This window comes from Rhinopithecus bieti, unplaced genomic scaffold, assembly GCF_001698545.2.
Source record: "Rhinopithecus bieti isolate Rb0 unplaced genomic scaffold, ASM169854v2 scaffold_48477, whole genome shotgun sequence".
NCBI lineage: Eukaryota > Metazoa > Chordata > Mammalia > Primates > Cercopithecidae > Rhinopithecus > Rhinopithecus bieti.
The window spans coordinates 278,093-299,448 of NW_016819110.1; the positions used below are offsets into that span (position 1 = coordinate 278,093).

Below are 21,356 nucleotides of genomic sequence, written 5' to 3' on the forward strand. Positions count from 1 at the left end.
GAGGATCGTTTGAGTCCAGGAGTTTGAGGCTGTAGTATGCTGTGATGGTGCCTGTGAATAGCCACTACACTCCAGCCTGGGTAACACAGCAAAAAGTACAAATATGGAATGGATAATTTTTTTCTTTTAAAAACAATTCTGCACATAATTAAAAGTATATCAAATATTCTCAGGGCACATGTCATTTACTAGGATGTCATTTTCTCCCTCAAATTTGCCATCTTAAATTGAAAAATTTTCAAGTTAAACACTTTCTGACATCTAAGGAAATTCAGTGCTCTTAAAAGTAACTTACAGATATATTGGTAGAATGTGCCAGTGGCTATCCGTGGCACCTGACCGCTTACAATTTCGGCTTTTTCGGGAGAGCAGTGCGTTGGCATGTGGCCATGGGAAGACTCAGTCCTAACAAGTTGGAATCTGTGGCTTTCTGCTGTTCCATGCCTTTCCATCTTACTTTGGCTTCTTTTGTTTTTATCTGCAATATCAGGGAGGATGCTGGCAAACGAGGTACTGCATGTTCCTTTAAGATACTATCATCTCTCTGCTGTACGAAAGTCATTGTAGAGAAGGGCTCATGGTAACTTCCAGAAGTCCACCCAGTCCTGTCAGAATGCCAGGTGTGATTTTGACAAGAATTAGTGTGTTTTAAAAAAGATTACATAATCTTTATCTCTAAAATCTTAAACAATATATCCCTCTACCTAAATATAACTGTTTCTATGAAAATTAAAAGACCCCTTTAGTAATATATCTTATTTTAGAATCCTGCCTTTCAGAGTGAAATAATAAAATGTAGATGGAAGCTAAGGAGGTTGTGGTCCATAGCCTTACCCTAGACAACTGTGCTTTTTACAGTAAGTAAGCGAACATAGTATCTCTTGATTATACTCCATAGCCACCAGCCATTTTTAAAAATAAACTGAGATAATTCAAGCTCTCAGAATACAAATAATACCAAGTGTCTGGAAAGTAGACTCATATTTTGTTTGTTTTGGGTTACAAAGAAAAAATAGTGAGAAATGCAGAGAAGAAAATAAAGATACCTCCAAATCATATCTCTACAAGTAATTTTTTTGCACATTAGTGGATACCTTTCCAGTATTGTTGTAATGCTATATTCAGATATAGGCAGAGATTTTTGCATGAATAAATCCAGCACATGCCATTTTGTACTTGCTTTTTAATTTTGCATTGCTGCTGGTACCTTTCCATATCAGTAAATGTAGGTATACATCATCATTCCAACAGTTGCCTTGTATCCTATTATATACACCACACCTACAATTTAATTAACCAATCTCCTATTGTTTCCATTTTTTGTCATTACAAAAGCGAAACACTGTGGTAAATATTCTTGCATTTTTTCTCATTTATATGATTATCACCTTAGAATAGCATTTTTTAAGCTTTCCTAATGATGAAAAAAATAACGATAATAGTTACTGTTTCTTAGATGCTGCTCCTATGCCCGGTGTTATGTACTGTGTGTATGTATATGTTTACATGTATATTGCCTCATTCAATCCTTACCACAATTTATGAGCTGTGTATTATCATCTCCATTTTGTGTATGAGGAAACCAGGATCTGGATCTGTGTGGTCCATCTCCAGAGTCTGCTTTCCCCTGTCAAGGGCTTTTTTATGTGACTCTGCTCCTGTAATGCCTCTTTGAGGGAAACTTGTAGGGTGAAGTTGGATAGCTGGGATGTGGAGAGCAGTAATGTGTTCTCTATGATGGCAGAGCAGTGCAGAATACCATCTGTTTCCTAAACCCAAGTTTGTCACGCTGTGCCCAGTGCCCCCCTGAAATGCCTTTATGTGATTAGAGTTCTGGGAGCTTCCTTATTGAACTCTCAACCTGCCTCTGACTCTGTCCTGTTTTCAGAACCCCAGCAAGCACATCTCCCAGACAGAGGTGATCATCCGGTTTGCATTCCAGACGTCCATCACGGTGCTATGCATTGCCTGCCCCTGCTCCCTGGGGCTGGCCACGCCCACGGCCGTCATGGTGGGCACTGGGGTGGCCGCGCAGAATGGCATCCTCATCAAGGGAGGCAAGCCCCTGGAGATGGCGCACAAGGTCAGCCTGTACCACAGCTTTCCCCGTCCTGAGTGATGAAAGTAGTATCTGTTTACTATTTCACATTGAGAGAAAAGCCTAAGAGCCACTCAAGACAGCAGTGTTAATTACGTAGAATAGTAAGTCAAGTCTAACTAGGAATAACGACAGTAGCAACAGAGTAGCCACCAGTCATATAATGAAACACTATCAACATTACTTGATTTAATTGCATTAACAACTCTGTGTGGTAGGTGCTTATCATTCCCATTTTACAGATGAGAAAACTGCAGCAGGAGGAGATTAGGTTACTCGCCCAAAGGCCTGCAGCTAACCAGAGGCAGAGCTGGGATTCACACCCAGGTAGCCAGGCTCCAGGACAAAAGCCCCACTGTGACATCTGTGGGATTAGTGGTGGGTCCTGTGACCCCGGGGAGTGAAGAGTGAGTGACGGTGTTTGTGAATTGTCTTCCTTTTGCCTAACTTACCTCTGGCCTTTCACACTTGCACCTATTTAATCAGCATTTGCTGGGCACTCACTGCATGTGGGCCCCACACTGGGTTCTGGCGATGGTCATGGTTTCCAGCTGCCAAGGAGCCCACCAGGTTAGGGGGAAAGACAGACAGTGAAAAAGTAAATAGCAAAGCTGAGTGAGTATTACGAGATACAGAGTATTGACCGGTGGTGCTTGATGCCCTGGGGACACTTGAACAGGGGCCAACCCTAGACTTGGGGTGCTGGACTCAGGGACGAGGGTGCTGCAGGTGGTCAGGGAAGCGAATGCGAATGTTCATCTGAGACCTTACTGTTGAGTGAGAGCTGGACAACGGAGCTGGGGAAGAGTGTTCCAACATGGGGACAGCAGGTGGACAGGACCTGTGGAGGTGGAACTTCCCCTCCCCACGGTATCCCCAGCATCTGGCCTGAGACATCGAGTGCATTCAGAAGTTATCTGTTGAATGAGCAAATGAGGAACTGGAAGAAAATCATTGGGAGAGAGGAACTAGAGATGAGACTGTTGAGGGAGGGGCCAGAATCCAAAGGCTGAAGATTTAGTAAAGGGTTCTGAACGTTACCCTAGAAGCCGCGTGGGGATGGCATACCCATGTGATGTGACCGGATCGTGTGTTGGGAAGATCATTCTGGCTGCATAGTGAAGGATGCACTGAAAGCTGGCAAGAATCTCTGGAGGAAGATAAATTAAGTGTGTTGAAGGAAGGCCACCACTCAGCATCAGAAACAAAAAGCTGAATTATTGTTTGCACAATTGTAAGGGAGAACCCTGCATAGAACCCTGCTGTGGGACATGGTCTCAGAAGAACAACCTGCTGGCCTTAAATGGGTTCGAATTATACACTTCAGGGATTACTGGACTTTCAGAAGCAGGGCTCAGGGCTCGACTGGCCCTGGTCATGGAAGTGCAGGTACCTGAATATAGCCGCTGCCCATATCTGAGCCCAGAGGTGTGGGGACTCTGCAGACTGCCGTTGACCAAGTGTGACCAACTTAAAACTGGCTCCAGGGGTTTGCTTGTCATTATGACCATAGAATAGTCCTTTCCTTTCTTGAACTCAGAGTGCGAGGACTCTATTCCCAGTAGCTTTTGCACTTAGGCAGGCAAGAGGAAGCTGTGGTTGGGCTCGGTGGATGGCAGTGGACAGGGAGGCAGGTGTCCCTCAGGGTCCTGACTCCTGACCTGACGTGAGGAAGTCTGTGGATGATGTTACTGTTGGGGGGACAGTGCTGTGCCATCTCCTGTACAGCCAAGGTTTCTGGCTTTGCCTGGTCAAGGTCAAGCCTCAGTGTGGCTGGTTTGACTGGACACGTAGGGAAACAGTTTCTTTGCAGTGGGAGTTGTTGAACCCTGAGATGGAACAACAGAGGATGACGTTAGGAATCTGTGCAGGTGTCTTGTTTCCTGTCTGAGGCAGGTTGGGTGAGGTTCTGCATCAGCGCTGTGACTATGGAAGCCCCTCCATCTGTATTGTGGTCACTGAGTTGTGGTTGTTTTTGGCAGATAAAGACTGTGATGTTTGACAAGACTGGCACCATTACCCATGGGGTCCCCAGGGTCATGCGAGTGCTCCTACTGGGGGATGTAGCCACCCTGCCCCTCAGGAAGGTTCTGGCTGTGGTGGGGACTGCGGAGGCCAGCAGCGAACACCCCTTGGGCGTGGCAGTCACCAAATACTGTAAAGAGGTACGTGGACCTGGGCATGGCCCTGCCCTCCCCACCAATGCTCCTTTACTCCTCACCATGTCCTTGTCTCCTAGCTGCCCTTGAGCAGGCCTTCTCTGTGTGGTCTGGAAAAGCACTTAGAAGGCCCCTCTGCAGCAGGCGGGGATAGGGCTCATAGTCAGCCCTTGCCACAGTTCCAGGTTATCACAAAGGGAGTTCAGTGTCACAGACATTTGCTGAACATCACCAGGCACCAGGCTCAGGAGAACAACAGGAGTGGGATGTGAAGTCTACCCTTTGGAAGCTCACAGCCTTGGGGAGTACGGGCAGTCTGGAAACTCAGTGCTTTGACAGTGCTTAGTGCAAGGGGACACAAACATGAAATGGGAGTATTGGGGTGGGAGGGAGAAATCTACTCCCCTGGGAGCACCGGGGACAGAGAGGAACCAGCTGAGGTGAGCCAGAGCGCCCAGCAGGTTCTTGGCACTTCGTGGAGAAGCATTGCCCTCTTTTGGTCTCTCCACATGAAATGTTCTGTTTTGTTTTCTCTTACTTTCAGTCTGAATATAGGGGCAGCAGAACGTGTCACACAGAATATTGCCCTGACAATTTTTAAACAGCCTGAGCAATACTGTTAGCAGTAAATGTAGAAAGGTGATATCGTTGCCTTGAAAAACAATTGACAACTCTTCCTGGTCAGAGGCTCTTCCAGAAACCTCATTTCTAGTTTTGTCCTTCATGTAGGGTCAGACAGCCCACTGTTTCACACCTCTCCCTTCTGACATTTCAGGGAGAATCTTGCTCACCCTCAGTCATCCTTCATTTGTTGTATGGTCTGGAAAACTGCTTAGAAGGCTCCTCTGCAGCAAGTGGAGATAAGGGACTCACAGTCAGCCCTTGCCACAGTTCTAGGTTATCATAAAGGGAGGTCGGTGTCACAGGCATTTGCTGAACATCACCAGGCACCAGACTCAGGAGAACAACAGGAGTGGAATGTGAACTCTACCCTTCAGGAGCTCACAGCCTGGGGGAGGACAGGCAGTCTAGAAACCCGAGCCATTCCTTTCCCCTGCCACCTTGTCCCCTCCTCCTCCAGGGTCTGATATACAGGTAATTATCTCTTGATAGCCTCAAAGAGCTTTGTTAACACTACTTATTCCATTGTTTTTATGAAATTATTTGCAACATAAAATTCACTTCTTCCTCTCTTTGGCACCTGCACTCCTCTTTAATTTGAGGTGTTTGATATTAATTGCCTTTTTCCTTTCCATTCAGTAACCTGTTAACTGTCATGAGGCACCCACCCAGGGAAACATTTTAGGCTGTTTAGTCTCATTCAACTTTACAGCTATAGTATCTTTACCAAAGGAGGGAGAAATAGTTACTAGTCACTATCTTAACCTTTCCCATCCATTCCACCTCCCTCTCCTCCTTTCTCTCAGTTCCCGCTTTCCACTGTTCTCTTGCCACCTTCACCCTGTGTCCCTGTCCTGCCTACCCCTCCCTCTCACTTCACCCCTCTTGGCTTACAGGTTCCTCTCCCTCTCTTTCCACCTTCCCAGGAACTTGGAACAGAGACCTTGGGATACTGCACGGACTTCCAGGCGGTGCCAGGCTGTGGAATTGGGTGCAAAGTCAGCAACGTGGAAGGCATCCTGGCCCACAGTGAGCGCCCTTTGAGTGCACCTGCCAGTCACCTGAATGAGGCTGGCAACCTTCCTGCAGAAAAAGGTATTGCTGGCCTCTGTCTCTGCAGCTGGTTCAAAGTAGAGGTAGGCCAAACCACAGAGAGCACCACGTCCAGCAGTGATGGCCTCTGCTGTGCGGCGGACGGTTCATGGCTAAGGCACCCAAGCCTGCCTCCCCACCCCCAGGAAAGTTTCTCTCATGTTCTTGGGTGCATGTAAATTTTGTTGCTTATGGCTGCCTTAAATTCGTAAAGCATTGTTTAGCTGACCCGTGATTTTGATTCGTCTCTTTCTTATCCCAAATCGGTGTTGCTTCTCATAAGCCACAGAGTTGGCAGATGGAAATTCCACTTTTGTTCTTCTGTTTCCATCCTGTGTGGTAGAACTCTGATATTTACCGAGCAGGCAGAAAAAGTCAGGGAAAGCAGAAGGAAATGTCTTTCCAAGCCAGGAAGGGACACTGCTTGGAGGGACAGCTGCTTTTGAAGAATGGCCTTTCTTATTCTCAAGGTAGCTTGCCAGCCACCAGGAAAAAGGGTGGAAAACGCTCAAAACCCGTGACTAGTGTTTTTCCTAAGTGTTGGTAGTGAAATTGTGACTTAGATTGTGTGGTGAGAAGCCACGTACCACCTTCCAGCCTTTAAAATCCCAGATGGCCTTTCCATGAGAGCTTCCAGAGCCTGGCCGCGCAGTGACACCTCAGTTAGCAGCACACGCGGTTTGAAAGTGACAGGTGAGAGGTGCATTAGCCTCAGGAGTTACAGTTTTAAACATTTCATGTAGACTTGCCTGATTATTCGTTGATTCACCTGGGGTCGTTGATACCAAGCAGTAATGAACATAATCAATACTTGCTTTGTGTGCTGGGCAAATACCTAAGTGCTTCTAATCCCTGCAGAAAAAGAATCAGTGGATGCTTCTAAGATAAAGACGGACGTTGCCTTATGTTTAATACGTTTATACCATTTCCACCCATATAGCATGTACTATTAACGCCTCATCTTAATTCATACCCACATGTCCTACACATTAATTTTACTTTTTTTTTTCTTGTCCTAAAGGATGCTGTCATAAGAGGAAGGTTACAGTTTTTCAGATTGGTTAAAAGGATATTTTGCTGTTAAAAGGATTGCATGGTTTTAGTTAACAGCGAAATTGGACCATTTAGAAATAACCACAGCCTCTTTTGAATAGATGCAGCCCCCCAGACCTTCTCTGTGCTGATTGGAAACCGTGAATGGCTGAGGCGCAACGGCTTAACCATTTCCAGTGACGTCAGTGACGCTATGACAGACCACGAGATGAAAGGACAGACAGCCATCCTGGTGGCTATTGACGGTATCTTCTGCTTCTGGCTTCCTTCTGCTCTCTCAGAAATGCAGTTTTCTGCAGATATCAGGCAAAAGAGTCCTCCTTTAAAAAAGAAAAGAAAACAAATGAAAACCTTCCTCTCTTAATTTCAGGCCTGTTTCCCAAAAGATTGCCTTTTTGTCTTTTCTCTTCATTCTTTCCCACTGTCTCCATCTTGGCCCCATAGCCAGCTCTGGTCTGGCCTCAGTCTTCTTGACCTTGGAATTCTAAACTGCCTTTGTCATCATCGTTGCTCTTGTCCGGCTGGGCAGTTCAGAGTCATCCTTCTCATTCATCCCTGCAGACAAAGCAGGAATTCACTTCCCAACAGGTTTAACTACAGGATGCATTTAAACAATGAGATCCATGCCACTCTTCTCTGTCTGCTTTATTTATTTATTATTACTTTTGTTTTTTTTTTTTTTAGACTGAGTTTCCCTCTTGTCACCCAGGCTGTAGTGCAGTGGTGCGATCTCGTCTCACTGCAACCTCTGCCTTCAGGTTCAAGCAATTCTCCTGCCTCAGACTCCTGAGTAGCTGGAATTACAGGCCCCCACCACCACGCCCAGCTAAATTTTGTATTTTTAGTAGAGATGGGGTTTCACCAGGCTGGTCTCGAACTCCTGACCTCAGGTGATCCCCCTGCCTTGGCCTCCCAAAGTGCTGGGATTACAGGCGTGAGCCACCGCACCTGCCCTTCTGTCTGCTTTATACAGACTGGTGTTGCACAGAGTACAGGTCTCAAGACTGTGTGTGTTGGCCGGGTGTGGTGGCTCACATCTATAATCCCAGGCTGAGGTGGTTGGATCACCTGAGGTCGGGAGTTTGAGACCAGCCTGACCAACATGGTGAAACCCCATCTCTGCTAAAAAAAAAATTAGCCGGGCACGGTGGCAGGCACCTGTAATCCCAGCTACTGGGGAGGCTGAGGCAGGAGAATCGCTTGAACCTGGGAGGTGGAGGTTGTGGTGAGCCGAGATCATGCCATTGCACTCCAGCCTGGGCAACGAGAGTGAAACTCCATCTCAAATAAAAAAAAGACTGCATGTGTTTTAGTGCTCAGATTCTATCCTGGGCTTTACATGCCAGAGAGCTTAGAGTCTTTACTTTGTTAATGTTAGTTTCTGCTAATAGAAGTAACAGTATATGCAAGCAAGAAATAAAATTTATGATACCTTTTGAATGCTCCAGCCAAATATGTCTTCCTCTCACATTCTCTCTTTTTTTCCCCTTTTTGTAAGTCTTTGTAAATCCACCCTCCCCTCAGCTATCAAACCAGAATTGGCACAAGTAAAGGAGTCATGCCATCTCGTATGTCATCCCTCACTGTGTTCTCATTCACACCTCAGCCCTAAAAACCCTCCTGCTTCTATAGCTAAAGATTCACTCAAAGAGAAATTCTGCCAAAATGTTTTCTGTAGGAAAAGACAAAGAAGGATTGATTTTCTAGTTTGGACATTTATCACTTTAAGTGATATCTGTTATATTTCTTGAATTTTAGTAGCTAACATGTATTGAATTCTTATTACAAGCCAGGCACTTTGCAAAGCGTCATACATGCTCCTTGCAGAAAGTTTGGAAAATTCAGCTATAAAGGAGAAAATGAAATCACTATAATCCTATTCCTCGGGGAGCCACTGTGAAGATTTTAATTATATTGCTTCCAGACTTTTCTGTATGTCTGTAAATGCATGTACTTTTTAAAAAGCAAAAAAAAACCCCATTGTGTTACATAATTTGGCATTTTGTTTTTTGCACGTAACATTATATGATGAGAACATTGAAAGTGTGGTGTCTTGGTGCGGGGTGCCCATCCTGTGTAGCTGCTGATGCCGGCTGGTTCACTCCAGGTGTGCTCTGTGGGATGATTGCTATCGCAGACGCTGTCAAGCAGGAGGCCGCACTGGCTGTGCACACGCTGCAAAGCATGGGTGTGGACGTGGTTCTGATCACTGGGGACAACCGGAAGACAGCCAGAGCCATTGCCACCCAGGTACAGCCCTTTAATATTGCAAACTGCGTAAAGCTCATGAAAGCAGTTAGAGACAAAAGTAAGCACCAGTTGGCCCAGTACTGAACTGTACTCCTGCTCTTTCTCCCTCTCTGGATGCTTTTCTCTCCACGTGCTTCATTCTGTGGCCACGTAATGTCACACATGAGCACTGTGGTGCTGTGCCAAGATCTCTTCCTGGGGTTTGGGTGCATGCATCCTCGAAAAAGGAGTTCCATTGTTCTCTAACCTTTTCCCAGTCTTTGCAATGGAAAAAAAATATGTGGCTTAAGGGCTAAGATAGACATTTTCTAACCTTTACGTTAAAGGAAGATTTTGCCAGCTCAGCTCTTCTCACTCGGGTACTCAGATAAGTGACTCAGTCCTGGGCAGTTCTCCAGCAGCCCCTGAGGCTGAGTTTGGCCTGTGAGGACAGTACCACTGGATGACTCCTCACACAGCAGTGGCTCCAGTTTGGATTCCTAGAAATTATGCACCTCCAAATGTGTGCAGAGCTCTAGGCTTCTGAAAGCTTAATTGTGTTCCTTGAGGGAAGCAGCAGTACCCCTGTTTTCCATGGTCCTCCTTGCTAATGAGGGACCTGTTTAGTGTCCTTCCCCCCTTTTCTGGTTAACACTTGTTCATCATTCAGCAGGCACTTACGAAGCACCACGAATGTGACAGGCAGGTGCGGGGCCAGGCTCTGTGAGGAATGAAGGGGGCTCAGCTCACAGTCTTGCAAGAAGGTGGACCAGTGACGATGTATATCTGAGAAGCAGGAGAGGGGCTAGGAAAGGGAAACTGCACCTTCCCAGGACAGAGCAGGCAGCAGGAGCATTTCCCAGGGGCACAGAATAGCACGGCGATTTGGAGACACCGCGGGGAGCTGAATGGTGTGGTCAAGTGTGGCACCAGCTGCCAGACCCTGAGACTCTGGGGACCTCAGAAGCAGACCTGAGAGTTGAGCTGCCCTCCTCTGGGAGGTGCATGGGGTCTGCTGGAGGACATGAGACAGGAGAGTAGGGACATGGCCGTACAGATGCTTTGGAAAGACCATGGGGGCAGCACATGGAGAAGAAAGTTGGGGTACTGAGCTGTGGACGGGGAGACCAGCAAGGGGGTTGTTTGCACATCCAGAAAAGGACAGGGCCTAAACCGGTACAGGGTGTTGGGGCGGGAGCCAGGGATGAACTGGCCCTGTGACAGCAAACCTGCAGGGTGTGTCTGACCAACATCACTGACTGGACCCAGAGGCTGAGGGCAGAGGGGACAAGGGTAATTTGAGGCTTCTGCTGCTATCTGATACCTTTTGCCAACACCAGGCGTTGCCTTTCTTTTGTCTTAGGTTGGCATCAACAAAGTCTTTGCAGAGGTGCTGCCTTCGCACAAGGTGGCCAAGGTCCAGGAGCTCCAGAATGAAGGGAAGAGAGTCGCCATGGTGGGGGATGGGATCAATGACTCCCCAGCCTTGGCTCAGGCAGACATGGGTGTCGCCATTGGCACCGGCACGGATGTGGCCATCGAGGCAGCCGACGTCGTCCTCATCAGAGTGAGCGCGGCTGCAGCCAGGATGTGGGTGGGTGCTGGGAGGGTGGTGGGCAGACGCCTTCCTCACTGTGTGCTCCTCTCCATCAGAATGATTTGCTGGATGTGGTGGCTAGCATTCACCTTTCCAAGAGGATTGTCCGGAGGATACGCATCAACCTGGTCTTGGCACTGATTTATAACCTGGTTGGGATACCCATCGCGGCAGGTAGGCAGCTTTTACCCACTGTGCTCCAGCTGCGCCCAGAAAGGCTTCTGTCTCCCAGGTTTCTGCTGAGGTTAGTGAGTGGCTCACTGGCTGGCTAGAGATGCTTTAGAAAGGCTGGGTTTTTTTATGTCCCCTGCTTTATGTGTCTTTAAAGGTAAATGAGAAACTGTGAAGAGGACCTTAAAACTTCATTCACTCTGTTCCTTTCTCAAAAGCTAGTAGAGATGCTTGGCTATATTTTCTGAGCCCTATTTTACTGTGGCCTTAGTTTCAGAGCCATTTGTTAAGACATATAGTCTGAGAAATAATCATTAGTAAGAATTATGGGGCATCTGCTACATGTTAGGCACAATTATTGGTGTTTCAGAACCTTATCCTGAACTTTAGTCCTGCCCAAGTTTCACTCTGAGTTACACAAATGATCATGGAAAGAAATGGTTTTTTGGCCAGGCATGGTAGCTCATGCCTGTAATCCCAACACTTTGGGAGGCTGAGGCAGGAGGGTCATTTGAGCTCAGGGGTTCAAGACTCACCTGGGCAACATAGTGAGACTTCATCTCTACAAAAATTTTAAAATTAGCTGGGCATGGTAGCATACACCTTAGTTCCATCTGGGAGTATAGAGGCTGGGGCAGGAGGATTTATTGAGCCCAGGAGTTGGAGGTGGCAGTGACCTGTGATTGTACCACTATACTCTAGCCTGGGCAAGAGTAAAACCCTGTCTCAGAAAAAAGAAAAGAAAAGAAATAGATTTTCTGCTTTGTAATTCCCCTCATTCCCCTCCCCAAGAAACGCCTCTCCCCTGCCCCCTGCTCCCTGCCCCTGGGAACATGGCAGTGAAAAGTTCCAGACCCTTTTGCAAGGCAGTGCTCCTCCATGGGCTGAGGAAAGAGATCAAGTTTGTAATCACAGCGTTCCTGCCTCAGTCTCCCTTGTGTCTGAGTGGTTAGTGGTGACTTGTGTAACAGGGCGTTGGCCTCCTGAGCCCAGTGAGTTAGGCAGGTTTACTTCCTGTCCCCAGAGCCAGCTCAGGAGCTTAATTCCCCCAGTGTGTGTGCCTCTGCCACACAAGGTAGACCATACCTGTCTCCTGACCCTGTCTTGGGACCGGGCTCTCAGTCCTTTTTTAAAGATGACATGAAGCCCTGGAGGTGAGATCATCTGCTAGACAAGGGCTGTGGCCATCAGCCATGTTTGTCTTCTGTGGTACTGTGGCTGCAGGATGGGCAGCTGGCTCCCTCACCTCCTGCCACTTTTCTCCTCCCGCTCCTCCCACTCCCTGTGGTTCGTCGCTGCCCTGGAGCTCACCCTGAAATGGGATGCCACCTGTGGGTGGTTCTGGGAATGTCAGGGCAAGTGGAAGAGAGCCAGGCTCACTCGACAGCACCCCACACCCAGCTTTCTAGGAAGCCTCACTTTGGGGGGCCTGTGAACAAGATCCATTGGCAGGGGCTTCCGAGCACGTCAGGTGGAGACCTCACCGGGGCCACTGAGGGTGGGGCCAGCCTGGTGCCTGAGGCCCTCTCCTGGCTCCTCTCCCCAGGCCCAGGTGCGAGTGCGAGTTCTTTCTTCCCCAGGTGTCTTCATGCCCATCGGCATTGTGCTGCAGCCCTGGATGGGCTCAGCGGCCATGGCCGCCTCCTCTGTGTCTGTGGTGCTGTCATCCCTGCAGCTCAAGTGGTGAGTCCCCTCAGGTGGAGCATCTGTTGGAGGCTCCCAGGAGGCCCTGTCATTCTGCATGCTCAGGGAATAGTGGAACTTGCCTCTCATTCCCCAGTCATTCACCAGGGACAAACGCTGCAGTGGCAGCCCACGTAGAGCCTGGTGTGCATGCGTGTAACTTATCAGCACTGTGAGCAGGCAATTCACTGCTGCCCATCCACATGCTGGGCTGCCCTTACTTTGCTGCTCAAGGGCTGTTAATGTGAACATCAAGCAGACATGGATCCCTGTGTATTATCTATCATTTTTTTCTTTAAAAAAGATGTTCACTTATTTATGAGTGCATTCATTTAACAAAAGTTAGTGGCAGCCTACAATGTGCAAGGCATTTGCTTAGGAAGTTTCTAAATCAGGTGAGCTTTCCTGGAACCATAGGGAGTTTAATATCCTTTTCCTTGGGAACTCTTGAGGTTTTGATACCAAATGTTATTAAAAGATGGATGAGAGGCCTTCACCAGGCTAAGAAAAAAAAAGAGCTTTGTTTCTAGAATGGCTCAGATGCTGTTGCATTCCTGCTTTCCAGCTATAAGAAGCCTGACCTGGAGAGGTATGAGGCACAGGCACATGGCCACATGAAGCCCCTGACAGCATCCCAGGTCAGTGTGCACATCGGCATGGATGACAGGCGGCGGGACTCCCCCAGGGCCACACCATGGGACCAGGTCAGCTATGTCAGCCAGGTGTCGCTGTCCTCCCTGACATCTGACAAGCCATCTCGGCACAGCACTGCAGCGGACGATGGTGGGGACAAGTGGTCTCTGCTCCTGAATGACAGGGATGAGGAGCAGTACATCTGATGGCACCAGGCAGGCGGGCCAGGGCAGGGACTTGCCTCCACTTGCCACAAGCTGAGCAGGACAGCCAACAGCAGGATGGGCTGAGCTAGCCTCCAGCTTTGGGGACTTCCACTCCCTGGATATATCCAGTCATCCTGCCCTGCAGCACATGGCCTTGTCTGAGTGCAACTGGCCTTGCCCTAGAGAGGACGGCCTGGCCTGCCTCTTGGCCTCACTGAACCATCAGCATGGGCTTTGTCTTGGACTCTAGTCCTTGGCTGTATTGTAGAAGGTGAGAGACGAGTCACCCTCCTCACAAACCTCTGCTTGGAGTATTTAGGATGACTGCTGTGAAATGGAGAACAGTTTCATCAGGACCAAAAAACCTCACTGGGCCTTTCCAGAGAACTGCAGACCTCACTATCAGGCTCTTTCTGATGACGCCTGTCTGTGTGCATCATGTTTCTGAGACCGCAGTTTACCTCAGGTGTGCCTGTTGCTTTCTTCCTGCACAGTCTGTTCCTTTTCTCTCCTGTGTGCTTGTCCGTGGGGACCCCTTGGAACCCTGCCCTTCACCTAGGAGGGCGAGACCAATGTCCTTGTGGTCCTTGCTGCTGCTCTCAGGCGCTTCTCCAGTGCTCTGGAGTGTGCATTTCAGCTTGAACCTGCTTCCTGGCTCGCACATCCCCAGCCAGGGAGCTTGCCACACCATTCTTCAGGCCGAGGAGAGTTCTTTTTTTGTTTAAAGTCCCCTTCTCCATGGAGTGGTGGCTTCTCAGTAGAGTGTTGTTGCTGACCAGCTGGAGTGAGGGTCTCAGAGCCTGACCTGAGAGTCCAGACTTGGCTTCCTGTGGGGTCTAGGTTCTCACAATTCAGGACGTCCTTCCATATCCCTGCCCAGCCTGTGGTGCTCAAAACGTTTGTCCCATGGGAGACGTGTGTGTGCAGGAGCCTCCCTGCATGGCCGCAGGAGCTTCGTTTTCAGTCTTCTGTGTGACTGTCACCTCGTGGGGTTCAATAGAGAATTCATGTCACTAGCACCTGGCCTTGTGTGGCTTGGAGAGTAGGTACTCCCCAAATAGGAGGAAAGCACAGCCTCCTTGAGCCTGCCTTCTGCATGCACCCAGGGGCTTCAGGAAAGGAGTGGCCACAGCATCCCGAAGGGAGCATCTGTTTACCTGGCAGTGGCTCTCAGAGCAGCAGAAGGGGTCCAGTTTTAGACTCTGAAGTTGGTTGTGATTGATAGAACCCCTTGGGAGCAAACTAGTAGAGTTGGATTAAATTCTGGGTGAAACCCTTTGCTTCCACACAAAATAGTTTTAGTGACTTTTTTCAGTGTCTATTACTTGCCAGGGGCAGTTTTAGCAGCACTTTCGATAGATTACCTCTAATCTTCCCAACCAACCAACAAGGTAGCTATTACTGTCCGCATTTTACAGGCAAGGAAACAGGCTCCAAGAGGCTGAGGGCTTTGCCCAGGATGACATAGCCAGTGGACAAGCCGTGTCTGTCAGCTGTGAAGGCTTCACTCTAATTGTCCTTCTACCTTGAACAGAAGTTTTCCTGATAAGAATAAACAAGGAAAAGGTCCTTGCCTCCTGGAAGAACAAATCTACCAGGTGATCTATTCATTGTTTCAACTCAGAATGCAATTCATTCGGGAGGTCATCTGACCTTCACCTTGAATGGTTAGTTTCACTTTTTACATATAGTTTTTGCAGGATTTTATAAAATCCAAGCGCCCCGGTGATTGTGTTTTCATTGTTTTCAGCCCCCCAACTCCAGCCCGCAGCACATTTCCGCTATCCGTCAGTAACTGTATCCTCTCTTTATGCTTGCTTGGGGAATGTTGTTTTCTGACTAGGCTGATCATTATCTAAAGAATCTAATTCTGTTCATTTTTAAAACTTTTAGGACCATAAACATTGTGTTCCTATATGGACATGGAAATATTTATATAATTTTATAGAAAATAACCTTTTAGATGGTCAAAGTGTAAGGAATTTTTTTGTCAGATAACCATTTCTACTTCAAAAACATTTCATGCATTATTAGAATAAAGTTCTTGTCATTCCTCTCAAAATCTGCCTGTGAGTGAGATGCGTGGTCAGAGGCCAGTGCTGTCCTGTCTTCACGAGGGCTTCTGTGAGGCACTGACTTGGCTTGATGTCTTTTTAGGTGGCAGAGGAGGATGGGATTTTAACAGCAGGGGACATGAGGGTGGGCAGAGTCCCCTTGATCTGCCATCCCCAGCACTGGTGTAAGTCCCTTTCTCTAATGCAGGCCTGCCTCAGTGGCGTGTGGGGAGAACGCTGAAAGGCAGCTACTGTCAAAGTCCCTGCCCTCCTGGGTTGGATACAGGCTTAAATTACCGCATTGTTTGCACCCCTCTATTCTAGGGTGAGTGTCTGCAAAAGGCTGTTCTCAGACACGTCTTAATCAGGAGGGATATATTTGGGGTTCCTTGGCCTTGAGGGGAGTGGGTCAGGAGGAGGAGCAGAAAACTCTTGACTAGTGGGCTGTGCTGGGAAAGCTCTGTGGGCATCTTGGGGTGGCCGGGAGGTGTAAGTGAGCCACACCTGAAGGGAGTTGACAGTGTAATCTTCACCCACACCAGGACACTTTGAAGAGTGGAAGGAGACACTGTGAATAGTTATGCCAGGACAATTGGCCTAAACCGGGACCATCCAGGCAAACTGGGACATGGCGGCGCTCACCTTCCTTCAAAGGGAAATAGACATTGTGAAGTCTCCATTGACACAGACTGTCTACTTTAGAACCTTGCCCGATCATAGGTTCCAGAGACATGCTGGTGGCATAGTCCTTTATCACATTTCAAGGTTCCCTCCCATATCCACATCTTGGTACCTACACTTCTCTGTCAAATCATTGAGGTGATTATCTCGTGGCTCAATGTGACTGCATAGCTAGATGGCCGGCCCTGCCCTCTAGCACACCCTGAAGGACTTCATGCCATGCCTGCTTGACTGTTTTTCTGGATGCCTGGGTACAGAAATTTCATGTTGTATGCATGTCCCATTGTGAAAAGTGAGGGTGATACCACCTTAGGAAGGGATCCCCTTTCTTTAGAAGATAGATACTTTCTTTCTTTTTTGTCTTTTTTTTTTTTTTTTTTGTTGTTGTTGTTATACTTTACGTTCTAGGTACATGTGCAGAGTGTGGAGGTTTGTTGCATAGGTATACATGTGCCATGGTGGTTTGCTGCACCCATCAACCTATCATCTACATTAGGTATTTCTCCTAATGCTATCCCTCCCCTAATCCCGCACCCCTCAACAGGCCCCAGTGTGTGATGTTCCCCTCCCTGTGTCCATGTGTTCTCATTGTTCAGCTCCCACTTATGAGTGAGAATATGCGGTGTTTCTGTTCTTGTGTTAGTTTGCTGAGAATGATGATTTCCAGCTTCATACATGTTCCCTCCCTGCAAAGGACATGAACTCATCCTTTTTTTTTTTTTTTTTTTTTGTTTTTCTGGATGCCTGGGTACAGAAATTTCATGTTGTATGCATGTCCCATTGTGAAAAGTGAGGGTGATACCACCTTAGGAAGGGATCCCCTTTCTTTAGAAGATAGATACTTTCTTTCTTTTTTGTCTTTTTTTTTTTTTTTTTTTTTTTTTTTTTTTTTTTTTTTTTGTTGTTGTTGTTATACTTTACGTTCTAGGTACATGTGCAGAGTGTGGAGGTTTGTTGCATAGGTATACATGTGCCATGGTGGTTTGCTGCACCCATCAACCTATCATCTACATTAGGTATTTCTCCTAATGCTATCCCTCCCCTAATCCCGCACCCCTCAACAGGCCCCAGTGTGTGATGTTCCCCTCCCTGTGTCCATGTGTTCTCATTGTTCAGCTCCCACTTATGAGTGAGAATATGCGGTGTTTCTGTTCTTGTGTTAGTTTGCTGAGAATGATGATTTCCAGCTTCATACATGTTCCCTCCCTGCAAAGGACATGAACTCATCCTTTTTTTTTTTTTTTTTTTGAGATGAACTCATCCTTTTTTATGGCTGCATAGTATTCCATGGTGTACATGTGCCACATTTTCTTTATCCAGTCTATCATTGATGGGCATTTGGGTTGGTTCCAAGCCTTTGCTATTGTGAACAGTGCTGCAATAAGCATAGTGTGCATGTGTCTTTATAGTAGAATCATTTATAATCCTTTGGATACTTTCTAAAACTTGATCACATTTTCCTGATATATTCCTCAGGCAGAATAAATCACAGCATTCCAAATAACTTTTAGTCTTTAAGACCTTAGTGAAGAATTGTGATGGGATTACCTTTTAATAAACAAATGCAGTAATTCTTTTTTTTTTTTTTCCCCAAAATGACATCTGGAAATTGACATGTTAGAAAATAGATTCTCAAATTATTCTGCTAGATTACCAAGCAATCAAGATTAATAAAGGTGACTTTTATTTTTTATAAATCCAGCATAGACAAAAATCAGCCAATCAAATAGTTTAATTAGAAAGAGATTATTGAATTGCAGGATTTTTTTTTTTTTGCTCTTAAAAATTATGATAGTGTTTTAGTAGGTAAATTTCCTAATGTGTATACAATTGAGTTAGACAATTTTATTTGCATACATTTTTCTTAATTGCATCTTTGTTTTAAAAACAACAAGGAATGTATGTGCAAAGAAATGCCTTAAGCAGCCACTTATGCTGACTGTCAGTTTCCCTTTGCAGATTACCTTGATGTGTGAGGAAGCTGATTTGGTATTGGAAAGTACTATGGAGCTAGGAGGAATCAAACTGCTATATTTTCTTTATTTTCAAACTCACCTTGGGCAGGCACGTAAACACTATTGTCCAGGCTTTCATTCCAGAGGGAGATGTCTACTTTGCTGTTTTTCTTTGTTTGAAGACAATGACAGGGGTTGAAATTACAGGATAGAATATGAGAATGCTAAATAGTGCTGTGAAATTCCAGGATATCCTTTGTTCAGGAAGATGAATAAAGAGAGATTTAAAACCATCCAAGGGCTAAAATGAAAAGAATTAATGGAAATTTAACATTTTTGCCCTTTGAAATGGAGATGGCTATTAACTCTTCTCAATTGAAACATAGTAACTTCTTATAGCAAAAAATTAAGCATATAGAAATATAGGAAGTTGGGGGGGGGGGAAGGCAAATACTCCCTTCCCAGCCCCAAAAGGAAAGCCCATGAACATGACTTCATGGAGGGATGTCGTTTGTGGATGGACCACATCGGGACATGGAGGGAGCAAAGCCTTCCTGCTCCTTGTTGACCAGCACCTGACCAAGTGGCAGCCATCTGAGACAGAGGTGCTGCAGTGGCCTCAGAGAGGCCTGTTGAGAGCAGATCCAGGTTCCGGTCAGGTCGGGACAGACAATGCTCAAATACCTCCAGGCTGCTGAGTGCTGGTTGCCTGGGCAGGTTCTGTCACTCATCTTGCCTGTCTGGCCCTCCTCACAGTGGCACTGAGAGCTATTTGCATAACTGTCCCATTTCCACAGACAGGGAACCAAGCCTCAGGTTGTACAGCTGACTGTCCAGGACACAGAAGGGGTGTTCAAATCCATTTGGCACTGGCACTAAAGCCTGTAATCTGTTATGCTCCCTCTGGAAAGCTCCCTCTTCCTCCCAAAGGTGAATGCTGGTGCTTTCCTTAGGAGGAGAATGTGCTTCCTCAGCGTCCCTTGGTCGCCTTACATGGACAAGAAAGGTATCCTTTGGCAGGACAGTGTGGCTTATCTCAAGAGCCACCCGGTATCTGTCTGACCAAAACAACCTCCTAGTCTGCAGCTGGAGCCAAATTAATCATTTTTTATGCATCTAGAAATGCAAGTATCAGAAGGAAAACATGGGAGAAGGGGAAGAGCGAGAGGCTGGAGGTTAGCCCTGTCACTGGATACCTCCATGCTATAATATATGCCACACCTGTACTTAGAGCCCAGGGTTTTAGCACCTCAGACATACATTTAGTGCAGAGTACATGTTGGGATGACTCGATAGTCACCGTATTTCTTTTTGTCATCATGTGCATCTGAGCTTCATGTTAAATATTCTTGCAAGTTTATATAATTTTTTTTTTTTTTTTAGATGGAGTCTCACTCCATCCCCAGGCAGGAGTACAGTGGCGTGATCTCAGCTCACTGCAACCTCCGCCTCCTGGGTTCAAGCGATTCTCCTGCCTCAGCCTCCTGAGTAGCTGGGACTACAGGTGCCCGCCACCATACCCAGCTAATTTTTGTATTTTTAGTAGAAACAGAGTTTAACCATGTTAGTCAGGATGGTTTCGATCTTCTGACCTCGTGATCTGCTCATCTTGGCCTCCCAAAGTGCTGGGATTACAGGCATGAGCCACCACACCCGGCCTGGATAAGTTTTTTTTAAGGCTTGAACATTTTTTTAAAAGAAAGGGTTTTTAAAGGGCTCACAGTACTTTTGATGGCTCCAAAGCTGCCTGTTCTACCTTCTGTGTTTGGGTCTACAGGACTCCACCTCAAACCCCTGTACAGAAATCTGTCTTCAGCAGTTGATTACAAAGCTGGTACCCTGGTAGCTTAGAAAACAGATCCTCACCAAAGCCCTGGGTGGCCACTTTACCTGCTCCAGACCTCTATTTTCTCATCTGTTTGATAAGAACTGCCCTCGTTACTGCCCTGAGCTAGGAGAATGGAAGGGGCAGTCTACAGGAAACCTGCACACAAGTGCAAGGTACGCAGTGGTCACACGTGATCTCAACAGGTAGTGAATGTGTCGTGCAGTCTCCCTCAGATCATCCTACCTCTTCGCAATTAAGTGCAATCGGGGCCTCAGCCTTCTCATCTACATGAATGGAGATAATAATAGTTCCTGTCTACAGCACTGCCGTGAGGGTATGCTAAGGTCATCTGAGTAAAGCACTTAGAATAGTGCCTGGCACATCCGGAGTGCTCAAAAAATGCTAGCAGCTGTTGTCATCGTTGCTGTTAAGGGTGATGATGTCTGTATTATAGAAAACAAACAAATTAAAAAAAACAAAACAAAAAACCCCACCTCAGCCTTTGTTCCCAGAGCAGGTAAAAGCCATCTTTCTATGTTGGGGCAGAAGAAGTTCCTATTTTGGGGTCTGCTGCTGAGACTTAGTGGACTGATAACAAAAGTTTGCCTTTAAAAAGAGCTGCATTTGTCCAGTTACTGGACACCAGGCCAGATCCCCAGTTCTCTTGTTTCTTGGTGGTCTTTGCATGTGTACTCCACCTCAGTGTGCCCTGAGTCCAATGGAAGACCACAGAATGTAGGGGAGGTTAACACACTGGCCTTGGAGTTGGGCAGACCTGAGTTCAAAACCTGACTGTACCCCTTAAGAAAGTCATTCACCATTCTGAGCTTCTGAATCAGTATAAAATGAGTTCACTGCTGCCTCAGTGGCTTGTGAAGGTTAAGTGGAATTATGTATATAAAATGCCTAGCACAGTGCATGGCACACGGCGGACACTCATAAAAGGCAGTTATCGTTAGAATGGCACTGATGTGGCATCCCCAAGGAGGGACCGGAGAAGTAAAAGCTCTCAGGGAGTATCTGGGATGGCCCTAGAATGGGATGCAGGCTCCTGGAAAATATTTATTGACTGCCTGAGTGATGCCGGTACACAGTGGGGATTGAGGACGTGAGTGTAAAGGGTGCTAGTGAACAAGAGTGTGGAGATGAGGAAAGTGATGAGTTTTAATGTGGCATTTCAGTTTGGGTTTAGAAGACAGGACCTTGTCTCATTCAGCCCACTTGCCTTATATTCAGTAATTCGATTATTTTCAGCAACCTTTTAAAATATCTTTCCGTTTTCTCCAGGACAGAATT

The 21,356-nt window shown here is 46.8% G+C and overlaps 1 protein-coding gene across 4 annotated transcripts in view; it reads left to right on the top strand.

Moving 5' to 3' along the window:
* The window catches only part of ATP7B (ATPase copper transporting beta), a 77,245-nt gene extending 61,646 nt beyond the window's left edge, over window positions 1-15,599 (top strand). For all 4 annotated transcript variants that reach the window (XM_017858272.1, XM_017858273.1, XM_017858274.1 and 1 more), the window contains 9 exons: window positions 1,889-2,083; window positions 4,081-4,263; window positions 5,805-5,973; window positions 7,125-7,268; window positions 9,131-9,273; window positions 10,616-10,819; window positions 10,906-11,023; window positions 12,601-12,703; window positions 13,269-15,599. In XM_017858272.1, the coding sequence (XP_017713761.1) occupies window positions 1,889-2,083; window positions 4,081-4,263; window positions 5,805-5,973; window positions 7,125-7,268; window positions 9,131-9,273; window positions 10,616-10,819; window positions 10,906-11,023; window positions 12,601-12,703; window positions 13,269-13,542 (1,533 nt within the window). In that variant the 3' untranslated portion in view covers window positions 13,543-15,599. The remainder of the gene's footprint in view (window positions 1-1,888; window positions 2,084-4,080; window positions 4,264-5,804; window positions 5,974-7,124; window positions 7,269-9,130; window positions 9,274-10,615; window positions 10,820-10,905; window positions 11,024-12,600; window positions 12,704-13,268) is intronic.
* Window positions 15,600-21,356: the final 5,757 nt, after the last annotated feature.